The sequence below is a fragment of the Danio aesculapii genome, chromosome 3 (genome assembly GCF_903798145.1).
Source record: "Danio aesculapii chromosome 3, fDanAes4.1, whole genome shotgun sequence".
Classification (NCBI taxonomy): Eukaryota; Metazoa; Chordata; class Actinopteri; order Cypriniformes; family Danionidae; genus Danio; species Danio aesculapii.
This window is the reverse complement of record NC_079437.1, coordinates 14,632,254-14,653,571: the sequence shown is the minus strand read 5'-3', so window position 1 is coordinate 14,653,571 and position 21,318 is coordinate 14,632,254. Positions and strand designations below refer to the sequence as shown.

The 21,318-nt window shown below is 37.8% G+C and overlaps 1 protein-coding gene across 1 annotated transcript in view; it reads left to right on the top strand.

The window, feature by feature from the left end:
* Window positions 1–2,597: 2,597 nt before the first annotated feature.
* lasp1 (LIM and SH3 protein 1) overlaps window positions 2,598–21,318 on the top strand; it is a 39,561-nt gene continuing 20,840 nt past the window's right edge. Inside the window, exons 1-2 of the mRNA XM_056453220.1 lie at window positions 2,598–2,836; window positions 9,520–9,614. Of these exons, the coding sequence (XP_056309195.1) occupies window positions 2,768–2,836; window positions 9,520–9,614 (164 nt within the window). The 5' untranslated portion in view covers window positions 2,598–2,767. The remainder of the gene's footprint in view (window positions 2,837–9,519; window positions 9,615–21,318) is intronic.

Genomic DNA, 21,318 nt, shown 5'->3' with positions numbered 1-21,318 from the left:
ATATAATTTCACTCACCTGGGAAATAGAGGCAACTCGAACGGTTTGTGAGCACCATTAAGTGCACACAGCATGCCATATCATATAATAATTGTAAAAAATTATTCCAAAAGGCAGCTGACTGTGTAAAGCCACATAAAAGAAAACAAAAATATGTATATGCCGAGTATATGCCGAGTTCAGTGGCTAATCAGCTGAGGTGAATTGACGGCGACCAGCAAGACGTAGCTGTCACTCAAGTGACCACCCACTTAATTATGCAGACGTAATATAACTTAATAAATTCTAAATGGGTGAGTTATAAAAAAATCACCCCCTCACAGTTGTCAGGAAGGGTAATATTAGCTATTTGCATCAAAATCATTGTTTGTACCAGGTTGTAAACATGTTGTCATCAGCTGTAAATTTAGCCAATATAGCATGGCAGTCAGTGGACATCTGGACGTCTTGGAGCCAGCCCCCAGAGGCCAGTCAATGAATTGCAGTTTCAGTTACTTCCATATTGGCTTTATGAGGGAGGTTGTGGCTTGGGAGATCCCAAAAGCTTATTTTGTTGTAAAAGGGGTAAAATGGGTGCCCTTTAAGTTAATTTTTCAGACAAAATATAAAATGTCCCTAAATACACATAAAAATATTATATTTAGAGATAATTGAACAAAATTTGTGTTATTATTCAAAACGGTTTCATTAGTTTTAAAAAATAATGGGAAAATGTACATGCTAGAATCACCCATATGCTGCATGCTGTGACTGTTGTTAACTTTGCTTCATTTTGGGCAGAATTTACTCCTTTTTTACAATCACTGATTATTGCCAAATTGGCATCTCCTACATTCCTTCTAGAATGAGTTTGGTGACCCCTCATAAATCTTTCTTGACCCCTAGTTAGGCTCATGACCTCAGGTTGTGTATACAATGCAGACTGTGTTAAAGAAGCTTTACAGAGATGAACAAACACAAAGGTACGCATTCATATTCAGGTATACATTTACATCAATGTGTTGGGCAAAACACAGAAATGCTCTCACTATGAGACTCTTCAACTGTCATCTAAAAATAGGCCAAGTGAGAACTGAGAGAAATGAGGATTTGAAATGTTGGTTTTCAACCTGCTAAAAGAATCGACATCCATCCACACACTGCAAAGTTTCGAGATTCGCTCTCATGACCGCAATGATTGACACGGTGATGACCGTATGATTAGACGGGACAAAAATATAATGTCAAAATAGGCTAGGACTCCTTCACTAATTTCAGGAGCTCCCTCAGTGATTTTAATCTGGAACTGGGCCTATACGCCAGGCAAATCTACAAGAGGAAGACACAAGTGAAAACATATCAAGCGTTCCAGGGGAGATAATTAAAATTAGACAAGTGCTTTTACTTTTGAAAGTGACAGTTAACCCCAAAATGAAAATGTACTCTCTATTTACTCACTCTCAAATGGCTTTAGGAGTTTCTATGTTGAAGATATTTTGAAGAAAGCTGAAACCGTTGACTTCCATAGTAGGTAAAACAGTCAGTAGGGCTGGGTGATATGGCAAAAATCCAATCTCGATAATTATTTTCCATATTGAACAATAACGATATATATTTCGATGTCATTTGTTAATGCTTTCAGATTTAAAAGAGTACCCCAACAATGAATGAAACCACAAAAATAAGAGGGTCCATTAAACAGCATATCATATTTTTGGCCAATACATTTCCGGTGGATAAAATTTAGTGCACCTCTAATATCAACACACTTTTAGATTCCTGTTGTTGCACATTTCTGCTTACATCAATATAGAGTAAAAAAGTTTTTTTTAAACTTATCATTGTGATTGACTTAAATTTTTATCGCTAGATAGATCGTTCATTGGCCCAGCCCTATAAGTAAGTGAGAATTCCAGCATTCTTCAAAATATCTTCTTTGTGTTCAGCAAAAGAGCTTCATGAAGGTTTGAAGGGTGAGTAAATGATGACAGACTTTTCAGTCTTGTGTAGTCTATCTCTTAAAGTGGCGAATCGTAGGCAGCATGGCAAAGACTACAGAACATAAGAAAGCTCTGTTTTGCACTGAATTGTACGTGTACTGTAATTGTATATTCAGCCATCGGGTGTCGCTCAAACAAAAGGCCACTCAAACTAAACTAACCCAAACCAAAGCTCACACTGAACTATTTTTGGCGCATCCGATTCGAAACTGACAATACTTTCATTTCATACAGGAATATGAACATGGTCTGTGACTGTGTGAAACGTTTTCTCTTTTTCCAACTCAACAAACACAACTGTTCACAACTGTTCAGTTCTCAAAGTATGCATACATGGAATTAGAATTATTACCCAATAAAACGTCTTTCCCCCTTAAACCCAATCTGGTTTTACTGAACAGACAGAAATGAGGGAAGAGACACTCCCAATATGAGTATCACAGTATCAATATCCGCTTTTTAAAACAAGTCAACATTAAGATAAACTCTACATAATACAAACTTAAACTAATTTAACTCAAAATCAGAACTTTTTTTCGATTTTAGATTGATATTAGATAGTGAAAGTCTTCCGCGGAATGCCCTTGCTTATCTGTGCACGTGAGCGCGCAGCAGGACACAGCGGCAGAGCCGTGAGCGCGCCTTCCGCGTCTGCTTCGTTTCGCTGACAGCCAGCGGTGCGAACTGGACTCATCAACGGCTACAGATCCACACCTCAACAACACAACACTGCTCCTGCCGACCGAGTCCTCGTTTCATTCCTTCGGCCTGCTATTATCATTCCTCCAAAATGAACCCGCTGTGTAGCAGATGTAACCGAGTGGTGTATCCCACGGAAAAAGTGAATTGTCTTGACAAGGTAAGGCTAAGCGAAACTTAGCATACGCTAGCATAGCTCACACCTCTGGTTGTGTGTTTTATTGATATGTGACTCCTGCTATGTGTAGTAATGCAATAACGATGTTTCTTGAAAAGAAAAGGAAGGCTGTTTCATATGGTGTGGTTTGAGATTGTGATCATAGCGGAAGCGTCTGGGCGAAGGGGCTAAAACGGATCGATTGTGATAACTTCACTGCACGCTACAAGTTGTCGATTATATATTGATTATTTCTCAGTGTTAACACTGTCGCTTATCGATACAAAAGTCATAGGAAGTCGCTATTATTATTATTTGTTTCAAACAAACGGCGTTTGCTTGTTCGTGGCCTCGTTCGCGAGGAGGAGGAGGTGGTTTATGACGTGTCAGTCTGTCCTGTGGGCGACATGGACGGACCCGAAAACCCCCAAAAACAGCCCAGGTCATGTTAAACGCTCACATCTTTTTATGGTGGCTTTCAACTACAGATGAACACATTTGATTTAAAAACGCGGTTTAAACACGGTTATTTAATTGTGTTATGCAGATGTGCAAGTTTTGCTCGTGCACAACGTTGAGGCCTGTGCTATTTGTAGGACAAATCTGACATTTTATCCTTAAAATATCGCCCGCGAATGCACATCGGGCCTTGCATTTTCATCATGTTTACCAGCCGGACTGGAGGAAGTGTTGCTGCGCGACATGCTTGTGAAAGCTTTTATATGCAGACCCCACCCCCTCTTAGCCCATATCCTCCTTATCGCTGTGTTTTTTCTTTTCTGTGATGAAATCTTGAGTTGTTGAATTGCTTTAGATGCTCCAGAGGGGTGGGGTCGCCTTCTTTTATTCTCATGCAGCGCATGTAACGTTATTTGCGAGGGAGAGAATCTGGGGCGGAGTGATCATGATGATGATAACGCGTGTAATGGACGTTAAAAGCACATTAATCGATCGTGGCCTTGAACGATGAGCAGCAGCTTGAGGAATGACTGTATTGTGTGTGTGTAAATGTGAGGCATATAGTTTATAAAAGTGAAGTGGGGGCGTCTGATGATGGCACACCTCCCACGAATGATGCGTACGCAAGTTGGTGCACATCCACACCGCCCGGAGGAAAGGCCTCACACAAGTTGCTTCACGCTTTCATTGAGTTCAGGCATGCTGATGCTTCTGTCAGCCAGAAGAGAGGCCAGCCTCCGCTCGTCACTTCTGCTTCAGTGCTCGAGCTCGTCAGCTGTCATTCTGGAGAACATCTCTGAGGAACCGCACCCATCTGAGGTGGTCCAGGGGTCCTACTGTTGTTTAAACAGAGAGTTCTCCCAAAAATTAAAGGTGTAGCTCACCCCCAAAAAATGAAATTATCCTAGCTGTTTATGCTCTTTAGTTTGTAAACTTTTATGACTTTCTTTCCTCTGTTAAACAAAGATGTTTTGAGGATTGGTGGGGAAATCAGCTGTTGACACCCATAGTAGGAACAATGATGCTGTGAAAGTCAATGGCTGCTGCTTTCTAACATTCTTTAAAGTTTCTTCCTTTGTGGTCAATAGAAGAAAGAAACGGAAACAGGTTTGGAACAAGTGCAGGATGAGTAAATGATGACTTTTTTGGTGAACTACACTTTTTAATGTTTACCCCATTGTGTTGTGTGAAATGCATTGTTTTTGTGGCGTAAAGGAAGAGAGGTTTAGCATAATATTAGTCCAGAGAAAACTTTTCTGTTGAATAGGAGATATGGCAAACTAAAAATAATAAAAACATGGTAAAACTGGAGTTTTTGTGTTGTAAGAAATTTATTTTTAAATAAATTACAAGTAACAGTAAAGTCTTTTATAATCTTTATTTATTTTTCATTTCAGTTAACCTTATTATGCAAATGTTTCTGAAAGTACAGTTCTTTTATGTGCAACAGCTACAGGGGTAACTGGTCAACCCCTCAAACAACCCATAGGAGGAGAATAAAAACTAAGTAACAAAATAAATATGCCTTATAGGGTTGGATCGATAGGCGATGCCATAGTCTATCGCCGATAGACCTCATGATGCTGAGCCGGCATCACGATCCTCCGCCCCCGTCTCTTTGGTCTTTTGAATCTATCAGATAACATGTCACAGCATGATTTTATATTTTATAATTTATATTTCCCAAATGATGTTTAACAAATTCAGGAATTTTTCACATTATTTTCAAAATAAAATATTTTATTTTGGCTAGAATAAAAGTAGGTTTAAATATTTTATATTGTTATACAATGAATTGCCTAATTACCCTAATTAAGCCTTTGAATCACACTTTGAATCTAAATGCTTGTATTTTGAAAAATATCTAGTAAAATATTATTTACTGTCATCAAAGCAAATATAAAATAAATCAGTTATTAGAAATGAGTTATTAAAACAATTATGTTTACAAATGGGTTGAAAAGCTTCTTTCCATTAAACAGAAATTGGGGGGGGAAAGGGTTGCTAATAAATGAGGAGGGCTAATAATTCTGACTTCAACTGCATATATGCAGTTATTTTCCTCCCTGTAAATAAGGAAAGGGAAATAAATACGATAGAATAAAAATATAAAACAAACTGTGCTTTAAGCATCTTCACTGTAAGAATAAAACTTTATCTACAAAAGTCCTTCAGTGAAGAGCAGTGAGGGATTTTCTTCTTTTGTTGTTTGATTAATTATAAAAACAGGCGGCAGCTGGAATATTGTGCGCTGTCACTTTAATGGGTTCTCTTTCACGTGTCTTTTGATTCTCAACTCGTTTGTTTATTACGCAAATGAGGGTTTATATGAATAATTGGTAAACACCGCGCTTTGACACCTATTTGACCATTAAAGCGCTCGCATTATGATGACTTTAGATGCGTGTGCTCTGCACTTCTCTGAGCGCACCGTGTGCAAATGAGACCGAATACTGACCGCATGTTATGTGTGCGGCGCACACACACAGCTGTGGCATGCGGTCAGCATACGTGCTTTTAAAAACACGATTCGAATGTAAATCAATGAACGGTGTGCATCCCGTGCTGCAAACATTACATTACAGTACATGCTTTTAGTCATTTTCATGTGAAACTGAGCTTTGCAGAGCAACAAATGTGTACAACTGGAAAGGGGGCGGTAAATTATGCAATAATCATTAATCATTTAATGATTTGATTAATGATTTTCATAATCGTTAGAAGCCAAAATCGAAATCGAATCTTCGATTATTTGCACAGCCCTAGTTGGTTGTGCACCTTTTTTTACCAACCAAGTTTGTCGACGCCATTATAACGACACAGATCACTCTGCCTATTCTTGCCAGAGTCTCGTGGAAAAAGTAATTGACAGGTGGTAAGTTGTGTGTAACTTATTTATTTATGATTCAGTTATGGGTGTAACAAAGACCATGCAGGTCAGGTAGATGAAACGATAGGCTACAAATAATTAATTCGTTTTGAATGAATGTATTATTCATAAATAACTAGTTTACCTCCACCTATGACAATGATGCCCTCGTCCATCGTGATTTTTCACAATAGACATTGTATGATGCCAAATTGGGCGACATCACCCAACCCTAATAGCATAATGAAACAAACCAAAACAAAGACACCAAAAAATATATATTTTTAATTCTGTTTTTCAATGAGAGGAAAAAATTATAAATCAGCAAAGATTTGTGGTGTTTTCTTAACAAAGTTAATTAGAGGATCCTAATTTTTATAAAATTTGTTTTATAAAAAATATATTTTCTATATATAGAAAAGACAACAAATCTTCTAGTCATGAGAGGGTGGGAGGAGGTTTAGGAGACTTCCAATGTGGTAGGATACACTTAGGCATGGGACGATAACTGGTTTCAAGGTTTACCACGATTTGGAAAAGTCAAGGTTTTAAAACCATCAAAATTTTCTGTTAAACCATTCCTAAAGTTTTTTTTATGTGTGTTTTTTATGTGTTCCAAAGAAATCTGTGTTTGAAGCTAATGAAGAAAGCAGATGTCAATGATTTATTTTATTTATTTAGCCTGACATGCTTAGTGTTTCAAAATATCATAAATGTTTCCTGAAAATGAAATATATCTTGTTCAATGGAGAAAAAAGTAGTTTTTTACCAGGACATTTAAAAATAACTTATTTTAGAGCAGTAATCACTATACTGTGATGCTGCGTAAACATGACAGTTTTTATTACATTTATAATGTAAATGTAAAGAAGAGGCCGCCGTGTAATAAATACTGAACTTATAATCAGTGACTATGATGTGGTTTCACTTTCGAAATGCGGTATAAATTCATCCCATTTTAGCGTTATTAATTCTGTTGAACACATGCAGGTGCTGTTTGTCAATTTGACAAGACTTCTACGTTCGTTCTTGCTGTCAATTGCAGAAGAATGATCGATAAAAGGTTTCTGATAAACCGCTGTGACAGCTGCAGACGCTGTGTGACATGTGTGTGTACGCGAGGGGGAGTCAGATTTATCCGGGAGTCAGATTTCAATACAACACAGGCACTGCATGTTCCTCCGTGTCGCCTCAGTAATGGGTCGTTCTTGAACAATTCATATCGATATGAACGACATTGAATAATCCTGCATAGCGTTGGGGAATCCTTTCGATATATCCCCAGAACTCGATATACCTATCATGTATGTCTGCAGTCCTTTACTGATTCGATAGGTGCAGAGAATAGTGTCAAACAGCTGTGTTTATAGATTATCTTGTCGCAAAACACAGGGAGAAGTCCTACACGACGATAATAGTTTGATTACAGTGTTTACATGTCTGTACTTCACTTGGCATACTTCACATGTCTTTATTCCATTTCTGTTAAGTCCGATTATGACTAGGCCTGTCACAATAATCAATATATCGACATATTGTGCAATACATGGACATGACTTCAATCATTTTTGGATGCCTATGATTGGCCATTGTGTTCACGGGCTCAACAGAAATGACTGTGATTGGCTCTAATGATCATCGCTGTTCACCGAGCAGTGACACCAAAGAACAGCTATTTTTCATCTATTACTGCTATCTATTTTTCATAAATTCATCTACTACTAGCTATCCAACATCTATTACTGAACCCATAAGGTGCATTGAAGGGTAATGGGTGAAGAAAAGGTGAATTTTCACATTTTCCTAAAAAAAACTACTGACAGGTTTAGAAGAAGGTGTCTAAATGTGCCTGGTCCACTTCCAAAAAAAATGAGGATTCAAAAATAACGTTAAAGCCATTTTAGATGCACATGTTTATTTATATCATTTATATTTACATGTTGTTTTTGTCCCTTAAATGTGTTTATGACTATTTATATGCTGTTGTATAATCAGTCTATAAACACAGACATAAATTGGTCTTAAAATAACAATAATAACACTTATTGCAATCATTTCTGTGACAATATATCGCACAACAAATGACTTCACATGTATTATGACCTTAATTGGGTTAAATTAATCAAAAATTGCTGTTTACATGCTAGACTCTTATCAGAGTATTGTCTTAATTGTATTATCAGGTTATTGATGTCCATGTAAACAGACTCAATGTGTTGTTGGGATTCACAATATATGAGCATAATATCATATTAGTTCTTCTGGAATATATCCTGCTAATTTCTCTAATAAAAAAAAACATAAGCAGACTCGTATTGCTCTTTTCAGATCCTTACTGATTTGTTTCTGGCGGTCTGTTTCATTCTTTTATTTTTAACTGCTTTCAGCAACAGATCAGATGCCTAAAAAGCACATTGAATAATCTGCTTATTGGGGTTTTTTGTGTATTGTTAGTATGAGCGGAACCATTGCTAAAATACTTGCTAGCAGCTTCCTCTTCTTGGCATCACCAACAGCTCAAGCGATGACTTTCCAGCTGACTGGCATTAAAAGGGTTTGATATAGAAAGACAAACATGCAGCATCTAAGCTGTACGCATTGCAGTTAGCATGCATGACTAGCGGTATAGATGGAATGTAGGGTAGCGGGTCAGGTCAGTTGCCTCAGTCCAATTTCAGTGTGTGTGTGTGCGCGCATGCTTATGTGTGTTTGTGTGTGGTTTCTTATCACTCAAACACTCCCATGGTCAACATTAAGCTAGGAAGCTGGTAATCAAAGTCTAGCATAAATTGCGACTACATACTTCAGAGCATAGCTCTTGGAGGCCAGTTTCCGGATGTTTCCCAGCATTTGCTGTTTGTTTGTGGATCTTTGTGTGTGTGTGTGTGTGTTTTCCTCATGTTGCAAGAATCTGGGAAAATGGTGATGTAACTTGCTTCAGAAACTACTAACCAGTGTTTCCGACATGCCAGAATGTTAAAGAAATTAATGCATTCAGTCAGGAAAAAAAACTTGTTGTTTCTCCAAATGGACTTAACCTCAAGTTGGGCTTATTTAGCGACACATGTAGTGCCCGATCCTGTATTTCTTTCCAAGTGCTTTCCAAGAACAAGCACTCCATTGTTTTGTGTTTTTTTCTTTCCATTTAATCCTCAGGGCGATCCGCATAGACTTTGTAACAGCCATAGTGACTGAATTAGCAACACCAAGGGATCTGAAGGACTTTGTCATTTGCTCTTTTTATCTCTTTTAATCTTTCTCAATTCGGTTGCAGACAATTTCCCTATTTTCTTTTTGCATACACCTTCTAATGCAAACACATTTAAAGCTTTAATCCCTCTATGTCTTTCTTTTTCAGTACTGGCATAAAGGATGCTTTAGCTGTGAAGTCTGTAAGATGACTCTAAACATGAAGAACTACAAAGGCTTTGAGAAGAGACCATACTGTAATGCGTAAGTATTGCTGCTTTTCTGTGTTCCGTGCCCTGTGCACTGTTAAAAATGGCAGTGCCGTGCAATTCCTTTATGTTGTCCCAACACAAATCGATTAAGTTAACTGTTTTTACAAATTTAAGTAGATTGAACACAAACGATTAAACCTCAAGAAATTGTGCTTATTCAGCTAATTTAAAAAAAGGTAGTTTGAACAATCAGCAAAAATACACTCACCGGCCACTTTCTTATGTACACCTGCCCAACTGCTCGTTAACGCAACGCAATGTCTAATCAGCCAATTACATGACTCAATGCATTTAGGCATGTAGACATGGTCAAGATGATCTGGCACAGTTCAAACCAAGCATCATGGTTGTTGGTGCCAAACGGGCTGGTCTGAGTATTTGAGAAACTGCTGATCTTCTGGGATTTTCAAGCACCACCATCTCTGGGGTTTACAGAGAATGGTCCAAAAAAGAGAAAATATCCAATGAGTGGCAGTTATGTGGGCTCAAATGCCTTGTTGATGCCAGAGATCAGAGGAGAATGGCCAGACTGGTTCAAGCTGATAGAAAGACAACAGTAACTTAAATAACCACTTGTTACAACCGAAGTATGCAGAAGAGCATCTCTGAATGCACAACACATCCAACCTTGAGGCAGGTGGGCTACAGTAGCATAAGACCACACCGGGTACCACTCCTGTCAGCTAAGAACAGGCAACTGAGGCTACAATTCACACAGGCTCAACAAATTTGGACAATAAAAGATTGTAAAAACGTTGCCTGGTCTGATGAGTCTCCATTTCTGCTGCAACATTTGGATAATAGGGTCAAAATTTGGCATCAACAACATGAAAGCATTGATCCATCTTGCCTTGTATCGACGATTCAGGTTGTTGGTGGTGTAATGGTGTGGGGGATGTTTTCTTGGCACACTTTGGGCCCATTAGTACCAATTGAGCATCGTGTCAATGCCACAACCTACCTGAGTATTGTTGCTAACCATTTACATCCCTTTATGACCACAGTGTACCCATTTTCTGATGGCTACCACCAGGATAACGCACCATATTATAAAGCGTGAGTCTTCTCAGACTGGTTTCTTGAACATGACAATGAGGTCACTGTACTCAAATAGCCTCCACAGTCACCAGATCTCAATCCAATAGAGCACCTTTGGGATGTGGTGGAACGGGAGATTCGCATCATGGATTTGCAATCGACAAATCTGCAGCAACTGCGTGATGCTATTATGTCAATATGGACCAAAATCTCTGAGGAATATTTCCAGTACCTTGTTGAATCTATGCCATGAAAGATTAAGGCCGTTCTGAAGGCAAAATGGGGTCCAACACGTTAGTATTAAGGTGTACCTAATAAAGTGGCCGGTTGTTGTTTTTTTATTATTATAAATTTTTTTTTTATTATATATATATTTCGGAGTGTGCCTCTGCTCTTCTGTACTGTAACAAAAGTTTGCATTTCAGTAGTTTTCAGTGCACACTTTCCACAGTTTAATCAACAACTGTAGTCTATTTCTTTCTGTCTTTATATTTAGCGAACGGTTTTACTTGAAAATATGTCATAATACCGAAGTTAGTCACAACTTCCGCCTCATGGTCGCTTTAAAGGGTCATGAAAAGGGTTTTGAAAAATGCCGCAAATGTGGGCGTGGTAAGCCACAGCGTGGAGGAGGAAGACGAGAGGAACACAACACAATAACGGTCTCTCATCTAACTTTTTTTTTTTTTTTTGCTCTTCACCACCAGAGCTACCCACAAAAGCATGCTGCAGTTTGTCATCACACGGAAACAAAATGAACATATATTGTGCATTGTTTCACACAAATGCACAAATATCAAAGCAATATCATACATTATAATTATAATACATTATAATATCATTATATATATAGGGCTAATTTTTTTGTTTTTATAAATAACAGTGTTGTCATTGGCATGTGTGTATATAAATCAACTTTACATCAGTGGAAAATAGTTGTCCACTGGAGGAAATGTTTCAAGTATCTTTGTATATCGCGATGTGATCATTCGCAATAGTCAGATCGCAGGATATGCAATGATGAGTCTGTAGCATAATTCACCTTTATTAGATAGGACAGTATAGAGTATTGACAGGAAAGTATGGGGAGCAGAGAGAGGGGAAGGATCGGCATAGGACCGCGAGGCGGGAATCAAACTCGGGTTGCCGTGAACACCGAAGTGCATGTGTCGACGCATTAACCACTACACCACTGGCGCAGACTGAATTACAATATTTTATACTGCTACCAATATAACATTAAACATATGTAACATATATGTAACTAGAACTGTTATTGGTAGGGATAGATTATGAAGTTGTTAATTTTTGCTCTTATTTGCTCAGTTTTTGATATTTTAATAATGATTAGTAATGTGTACCCTCCCAATAAAACTGACATTTCCTGCAGTGGCTAATCTAAACCCCTCTTACTGGCCATCATGTTCATGAGCTCAACATAAACGTGATTCTTATTTTGAGCTCTGAAATTAAAAAAACAAGTGAAAAGAAATCTGTGGTAACGTGTGAAGACAGTCACATAATGCCACAAATTGACACCTTTCTTGCCTTTTCATATTTCATTTCAGCCACAACACTCAAAATAGATTGATGAATATTTTGCCCCCTTATATTGAATTTGAGGCACGTTATTTATTCACTTTTGGTGATATTCTAACCACAAACCTTAGTTAAATTCTAGCCCTGAAATGGTCAGAATTTATACAATGCAGGAACTCTTTATCAAGCAAAGGCAATTTATTTTTTATCCATTATCCAATCAGCTCGTGAAAAATTAAGCAAGACACATTTTGAAATAAGCACACTTTTTTCTTTTCTTTTTTTGCTTAAGAGACACAGTTGAGTCAGTGATGTATTATTGGCATAGGAAACCGCCACATCCTGTGACCTATGGTATCATGAGGTTTAAGATTTAAGTAGAAGTTTAAGACCTAGTAGCCTTAACTTAACTCAAGAGGCTGAAGCACAGAGGGCACTGAGCCTTTGTCGTGGTGGGTTGTGGAATAGATGCTTGTACAGCTTAGAATAACCCCCTCTGTATCCCCTCAGTTTTCAAATCTCTTATTAGTACTCGATTGTTTCCTCAGCCTGCGACAAGAATGTGTGATATATATTGGTAGCTGTATAGATATTAGCCAATAAATGCTATGTTTTTATGTAATCATAATCAACTTTGTTTTTGCAGTAGAATAACACATTTTTAACATTCAAGGACATCAAGGTACATTTTTGCACCTGTAAACTTTAACAGATACAGTTGAAGTAAATTTATTTGGACTTCCCATTCATTTAAAATCATGTTTTCCAAGTGATCTTCAACAAATCAAGGAAATCTTCACAGTATTTCCTATAAATCCAAAAATTATTCTTAATATATATTGGATATTATATATATATATATATATTAAGGTCAGTAGTCTCCTTAAGAAATATTTGCTGTATATTTTTTGATAGTCTACACAACTAAACCAGTTATACAGTAACTTGATTAATTATTTCGACTTTTCTAGTTAACACAACCTAATTAAGTCTTTAATTTGAATTAAAGACTATAGAATACTTAAAGGGACTTTGTCTGAATACAACTTTATTGCAAAACACTAGTAAAATATTATGCACTAACTGTCACCATGGGAAAGATAAAAAAAGTAGTTATTAGAAATGAGTTAGTTAAATTATTATGTTTAAAAATGTGGTGTAAAAAAAATGATGTGTTTGAAGAATCGTGCTTTGTCATGACAAAATGAATGAAGGCAAAACTAAACGAGATGAATATGACTTTTACATGAGCGTGGCTGAAAACTACATTTGATCAATGTGTTACATTTGGTCTCTGGTACTTGCCAACAGTAAATTCAAGACTGCATTTCCTAACGTAAAACTATGTACACTCAATTTCTGATTAATAATACCCATACATAGAGGAGGACTTCTTATATTAAAAATTTTAAAAGCGCTATTGAAAACAGTCTAATATTATCAACAGTGGACAATTTGATAGTGTTTCACAACATGAACATGACTGAAGTTGAATCTTTTTATTACCTGTGTCAATTTGGGGTTAACTTCTGAGGAATGCGGGGAACTGATGCGCGCAGCACCATCACTGACAGAGAGAGCAAGTGCATGCAAAAGCAAAGAGAGCGAGGACGCGTGAAAGCGAGTGCACGCGAAACCGAGAGAGAGTGCGCGAGAGAGGCCTCACCTCAGTCATATCTCCGCAGTCTGCCACCGATGGCTGATCTCACTTCTTCGTGGCATTTTGACACAAAAATATGCATCCAAATTTAGGGGGGCCAGAGGGGGGGGCCAAGCTTTTTGACACGCCCCCACCCCACTACCTCTACACTCTACCTTAAAACTAATGGATGATAGCATTGTCTTCTACGATGTTCAACACACAGTGGTTAAATTCAAAGTGAAAGTAGTTAAGCATTTCACAACCCTTTAAAAATCACAGAGAACTGCCGTGTGCAGTATAATGCAGAATTAAAACAATTAACGAGAAATATCTAGGGCAGGACGCTATCTAGGTCATTGTCTAGTGACTAACCATATCCAGTAGTCAAAAGTAGAAATGAGCCTCTTAACAGAGGAAGTTAGCACACTGACGATGCAAAGACGGCCACTTTTTGTCATTTGAATGAACATACACTGGCGAATCATTGACAGAACAAGAAATGTGCAAAATAAACAACCCTTGTTGATTTGACATTATACATGATGTGTTTTTGACTGTCGTTTTTCTCCATTAGCTTGAAATGACTGTGGGAAAGGTCACGTCTGCGCACGCAGTGGCTGACTTGTGCGGTCATTCGGTGGAAGGGCAAATTAGAGGGAAATTCCAATAATTTCACAACAATGACCCGTACAGATACATAGACAAATGAGCTCATTTCTCTGGAATCCGCTTCTCAATAGTCTTGTGAGCCTGAGACCACAGTTACAGCATTCCTAAATTTGCCCATTCATTAGCATTTAGTGTTTTAGTGCAGACCACCAGGCTCAGCAAGGCTCATTCCACATGTCCTGAGTAAACTTATAAAGTCATAATCGCCAGCTAGCATACAAAACATGCAAATGCTTCCCTTTGGGTGCTGATGTGCTCTAGGCTCTTGCTTCTCACACTCATGCTTGGAAATACACAAGGGGATTTTAGTCTTTATTTAGCAAATGATTTATGTCTGTCCCTCTGCCTAGATCTGCTTCCTCCAGTGTTTACTCAGTCCTTATTACCAGGATGATGTGAGTAAGTGAGCATGGCAATGTAATTTCCTCTTTCGTCCAACAGATAAAAGGCCTGTTTGCTTCTTGAGAGTGATGGTCTGGTGACACGTCCACCGGAAGTAACATGCATCTGAGTGATTTACACTGGGATTGTCCTTAACCGATATAAACATAGAAATCAGCATGTGTGTGCTTGAGTGCCATTTATCTGTTTGTGTTTGTGTTCCTCTATGTGCTTGTGTGTGTGTGTGTGTTTTTTTTTAAAGAGTGAACTAACCGCATCTCTCATTTAAAAACAAAAACTGAAAACTGTTTCAGACTGCCAATCAATATGCTACTTAGTAATACTGTCTGATAATCGAGTTTAGATGCATACTACAGGGGCCACAATAAAAGAAACATTACATATAGATATATAAAGTGTATCTGGAAGTATTTGTAGCGCTTCCCTTTTTCCACATTTTTATGTTACAGCCTTTTTCCAAAATGGATTAAATTCATTTATTTCCTCAAAATTCTACACACAATACCCCATAATGACAATGTGAAAAAAGTGTGATGTGACAATGTGACTTTTTTAAATTGTTGCAAATTTATTACAAATAAAAAACCTGGAGAATCACATGTAAAGAAGTTTTCACAGCCTTTGCTCAATACTTTGTTGATGCACCTTTGGCAGCAATTAGAGCCTCAAGTCTTTTTGAATATGATTCCACAAGCTTGGCACACCTGTCTTTGGGAATTTTTGCCCATTCCTCTTTACAGTACCTCTCAAGCTCTATCAGGTTGGATGGGAAGCGACGGTGTTCAGCCATTTTCAGATCTCTCCAGAAATGTTCAATAGGATTTAGATCTGGGCTCTGGCTGGCCCTTTCAAGGACATTTATCGTGCTGTTGTGAAGCCACTCCATTGATATTTTGGCGGTGTGCATTGGTGGTCATTGTCCTGCTGGAAGATGAACCGTCGCCCCAGTCTGAAGTCAAGAGCACTCTGAAGCAGGTTTTCATTCAGGATGTCTGTACAATGCTGCATTCATCTTTCCCTCTATCCTGACTAGTCTTCCAGTTCCTGCTGCTGAAAAACATCCCCACAGCATGATGCTGCCACCACCATGTTTCACTGTAGGGTTGGTATTAGCCTGGTGATGAGCGGTGCCTGGTTTTCTCCAAACGTAACGCCTGGCATTCACTCCAAAGAGTTCAATTTTATTCTCATCAGTCCAGAGCATTTTGTTTCTTATGGTCTGAGAGTCCTTTAGATACCTTTTGGCAAATTCCAGACGGGGAGTGACTTCTGTCTGGCCACTCTACCATACAGGCCTGATTTATGGATTGCTGCACAGATGGTTGTCTTTCTGTAAGGTTCTCCTCTCTCCACAGAAGAACGCTGAGGCTCAGACAGAGTGACCATCGAGTTATTGATCACCTCCCTGACTAAGGCCCTTCTCCCTTGATCACTCAGCTTAGATGACTGGCCAGCTCTAGCAAGAGTCCTGGTGGTTCCAAACCTCATCTATTTATGGATGATGGAGGCCACTCATTGGAACTTTCAGAGCAGCAGAAATTTTTCTGTAACCTTCCCCAGCCTTGTGCCTCGAGACAGTCCTGCCTTGGAGGTCTACAGACAAGTGCAGCCTTTGAGCCTTGCCATGAATGTGCACCTTGAAAAATTAAACTACACTTCCAACGACACGTATCACAAGCTCTGTGATTGGTCAGCTTGGTATCTGCGACAAATGTGGCCGGCGCTGAGAGACGCATAGCCGATGTAGCAAGCATTTACAAGTGTTGAGTCCTGTGAAGGAGCTCCTGAGGGAAACTTTTTGTTTTGTGTTTACCTTATGATTAAAGTTGTTGCACGTCCCCCAGCTCCCGCCTCTGAATGAGTGAGTTTTAGCTACTTGTAGCGTTCAGAAAAATCTAAACTCGACACAGAGGAACATCAAAACCTACTGGCACCTTGTGTTTGGGAAGTGTTATTGCAGAGCCACACAAACAGCGAGCAGATATAAATGCACGACTACGCACAAGGCATGTGCTGTGGGTCTTGGCGATCACTTGACGCAGAAGAATAAATAAGCCTTAACAATTGCATTTTGTTTTCCAAAAAAATGTAGAGTTGATGAAGTGTCTGGTGCAAATGGAGAAGAGTGTGTCCCACACTTATATTAATATTAATAGATTATTGAATAATAAATGAATACATCATCTAATTAAAAAAGGCTTGTGCAAACTGTGATGTTTATCGCTCATGCTTATCACCAGTGGTTTTTGAGACATTTTAGACACTCATGATCTGGGTGAACGTACAAAAATCACTTGTGTAACTTGACACTTCTGTTGCACAGAGGAAGAAGTCACCCTCACACCTTTTTGTGTGTATTTATCATGCAAGCTTTTCCACTTCTCTTTAACCTCCTGCACTACAGCACACAAACATGCAAAAATCATCACGGTGCACATAAAGCATTAGGTTGTCCTATAATTGCTAAAAACAAGTTGGCTAAAGTTGCTTAAAAATAAATTAAAGAAGTAAATCAAAATGTCTTCTGCAATAGGTTGACCATATAAGGTCATAAATGGGCATGATAACCGTTTTTAAGGTATACCGAATTTTGAAAAAGTCAAGGTTTTAAAACCGTCAATACCGTTCCTAAAGTATGTGTAGGATTGTTTATTTACTTTTGGGACAACAGTATCTCCAGCAGAAAAGATTTCCAAAGATGGCGTTTTAAATTGTAGAAAAAAATCAGTTTTTGAAATAAATGAAGACAGCAGAAGTCAATAAATAATTTAGCTTGTTTAGTTTACTGTTCCAAAATTTTATAAATGTTTCTTAAAATATAAAATATTGTATTTTAAAGGGACAAATGTTTTAGTTTTTTGCCCAGACATTTAAAAAGAATATATTTTGGAGCAGTAATCACAATATCGTGATGTTTTTATCCAAGGTTATCATACTGTCAGAATCTTATACCAGCCCATGCCTAGTCATATAGCACTTTATCATTGCAGCATCACCTTGCTCAGCTTTGGTCACATGAGAGCACACAGGCCAAAAGATGTATGACAGATGTAGTCACAGATCAGTGACAACGCTCTTCTTCTGCGCACTGTTCAAGGCTAGATGTATTCAATAATTCATCATGTTTAGGGACCTGCCTGCTCTTAATGTTGGGAAAAAAACCTATTTAATTTATTTATTTAAACTCAGCTTAGCCATCACATGTGATTTGTGTGAATTTACCGAGTTTGTGTAGTTTATAAAATCTTGTTTTTTATTGGCTAACTAGAAGCACTGCAGTTAAATTGTCATTCCAACTACTGAAGTTTATTTTATAAAGGCAGAAACATTTATGTAAAAAGTGTGTAGATGGAGATCTTTTAAAGCCTCTTTTACATTGTATTTCTGTCCAATTAATTCATCAAACGCTCTTTGCACACTAGAGCCAAACACAGGAAATGCTTCATCTAAGTAGACAAGGGGTCAAGTACAAAGACAATTTTGTTTCTGAAAGGGTTCATGCAAAGATCTGAGCTCTAAATGTCTTTTTGAAGAGTCTTCACTGCTCTGAATGATCAGAGTGCAGTTCTGGAGGCGATGCATTGGAAAAAGTAGCTGGTCACCTCAAACCATGGTCACAAGCATGACTTGAGAGTTCATGACAAGGAGTTTGTTGCTGTTTCTAAATCATGTTGCGCTGTGTATCATTGATGCATCAAGTGCTTCATTCACACACCGGTTGCACAGACGTGATGTGGGCAGCTCCGTAAAATTATTCTCACTATGAGTTTCTCCTCTCATCCTTCCGACTGAGTTTATTCTTCCGAGGGGAATACTTTCAGTGCTGCGAATCCTTTGTAAAGCCTAGCCCATTGTGGTCAATGTAGTTGATTCAATTAATAAGTGAAACTGACGGGCGCAATGGATGATTTTGCTATTACAGTGAAAATGATTTAGCCTAATATAGGCTACTCTGAAATTTTATTTATGTTTAATATTTTATTTAACAGACCAGTTTGTGTTTTGGCACTGAAGCATATAAGCGGACCTTGTTTTACAATGAGTTTAGGCAAGGGAATGTTTATTAAGTAAAACTTGCCTCAGACAGTTTCGTTTTAATCTGTGTAAAACCTGCAGGAAAATATAAGGCTTTGCTAAAAGGCTGGTTAATTTAACAACAATTAGTGTCAATAGTGGTAGCCAATTACAGATTTCAAAGAAAAACCTTAGTATTAAAAAAGGAAACATTAGCTGGACCACAACAGATCAATTTCATAATGAATGCTCAAATAATGTTGTCTAGTTTATTAGATCTGTTATTTATCTACAGAAGATGTATTATTTCAGTTTATCACCAGAACTATAGAAACTGTATTATGTAAAAGAAAAAAAACGCCACAGTATCGGTATCGGATTTGTATTGATCGATACTCAGAATTTTGGTATCGGATTAGTTTCAAAAAATGGTATCGGTGCATCCCTAGATTCCAGTGCATTTGCTGATTCTGGGGGGTTCACAGCTGCAGAAATTGCAGAAATTGTCATAAAGAGCACACCTCTGGACTGAGCCCCTCACCCGGAGAATCGTTGGTGCATGATATTAATAAAGATCTGATATTGCTATATTTATCTGCGATTAAATTATTGCAATATGAATACATTTTCACAAGAGTGTTTGAAGCGCTCTATTTGCCGTTTTCTGGAGAGTTTTACATTTTTCAGGACAGGTGCAGAAATTGAATTATCACAGTGCTATTCTTCCTTTTTGTCTCATTTCTAGTCCATATTTTGTTTAGTTTTCACCGTCAGAAGAAATTAGTGAAAATTTAAGAGTTCTTCTTTAAAATAAGCAAAGGTTTTTGAATTGAAATGTAGATATTTTTTTCATAAGTCATATAAATTCCATATAAATACAGTGATCAAATACAATACTGTTGCTCCTGGTCAACTATAATTCAGACTGGACTGCATATCTTTGCGACGTGACTTTTGCAGATGCACACATTGTGATGTCGATGCTGAAATTATATATTGTTCAGCCCTAGCCTATAGCGATCAATGGTTAGCTCCTGTACTCGTAGGATGGGCTTCATTCTCCATATTGACCGTTACACATGTCTTGTGTACTTCTATAAGTAACTTCTTCAGGTTTGAGCAGGAATTAAGACTGGATGATTCAGACGACTCATTTCAGGCAGTTTGGATTCAGTTCTTCCTTTTGAAAGACAATAACTCCATTTATCATGCACTTTAATCTTTAAAACTATTCAGACATTTTGCATTCACAAACATCTGTATTGTACACGCTACATGAACGATGATATCCAAAGAATAATGGTCAGCTTAATTAAAAATGAAATGATAATAATGATAAAAGAACATAAAGTGGCTATAAAGAACTATAACTAAACTTACTTTTATTAAAATAATAAAATATTATTGTATATAATGTTATAACATTTTAAAAGTAATGCATTCTTGGTTAGTTTGCGAATGTGTAGGGAACATGAATTGCGTAGTCTTTGGCGTGGCTGTCTGACTTATTGCTGGATCAGTGTGTATTTATTTACACAGCTTTACAGTGCATGTAGTGTATTATGTGTTAGTTCCCTGCACAATGTTACTGTACTATATGGAGGTTTACTAAGCAGACAGGCTCTCCTGTGGTAACCCGGAGCAGACTTTGTTTAGATTAGCTCAGTTGCTGTTGTGTTGTGAAGTGATTAATTTTTACTGAATCAGTCCTGTTAATTATTGTCGTGCCACTTTATATGTTGTTACATTGGTTAAATGATTCATTGTAGTTAAATGCTTTGGTTACTGTCGTATTTCCAAATATACCAGAGAGTGCTGCACTTAGTGTTTTGTGGACAGTTCTTTAATTTCTGGTGCTCTAATTGTGAGTTGCATGAGATGAGTGGGGTTGCGTTTGTTGCTGTCAAGCTAATTTTGTGTTGCGTTGGTGAAAATAGGACAAATAAGCTGCCTTGTTTACACAAGGCACAAATTACACTCTCATGCCTTCATTATCCACATGCAGATCAGAGATAAGCAAATGCGGACATTCACCTTTGCAACCGCCAATTCATGATTGTTTTCTTTAGCAGTGACACACTTTTTAGATTTGGATTGACTATAAAAGTATTTGTTAAAGGAATACTGTTTATTTAAATAGTGAGTGCATTAAATGAAATTCATCCCATTATTTACCCGTAAGCTTCAGTATTAGTAATTGTTAGCTTCTGTAGGCCTTTCTTTTAAACAAAGACATAGTCATATTAAATAATGGTAACTTTATATTAGAGTGGAGGAACTATGATGTCAATTTGTATGCTAAAACCCGGAAGCGAGTTAGCATTTAGCAGTTCTGGTTCCCTCGTTCCAAAGTCAATGGGTTTTTTGAATGGGATTTTGATTAAATCACTTA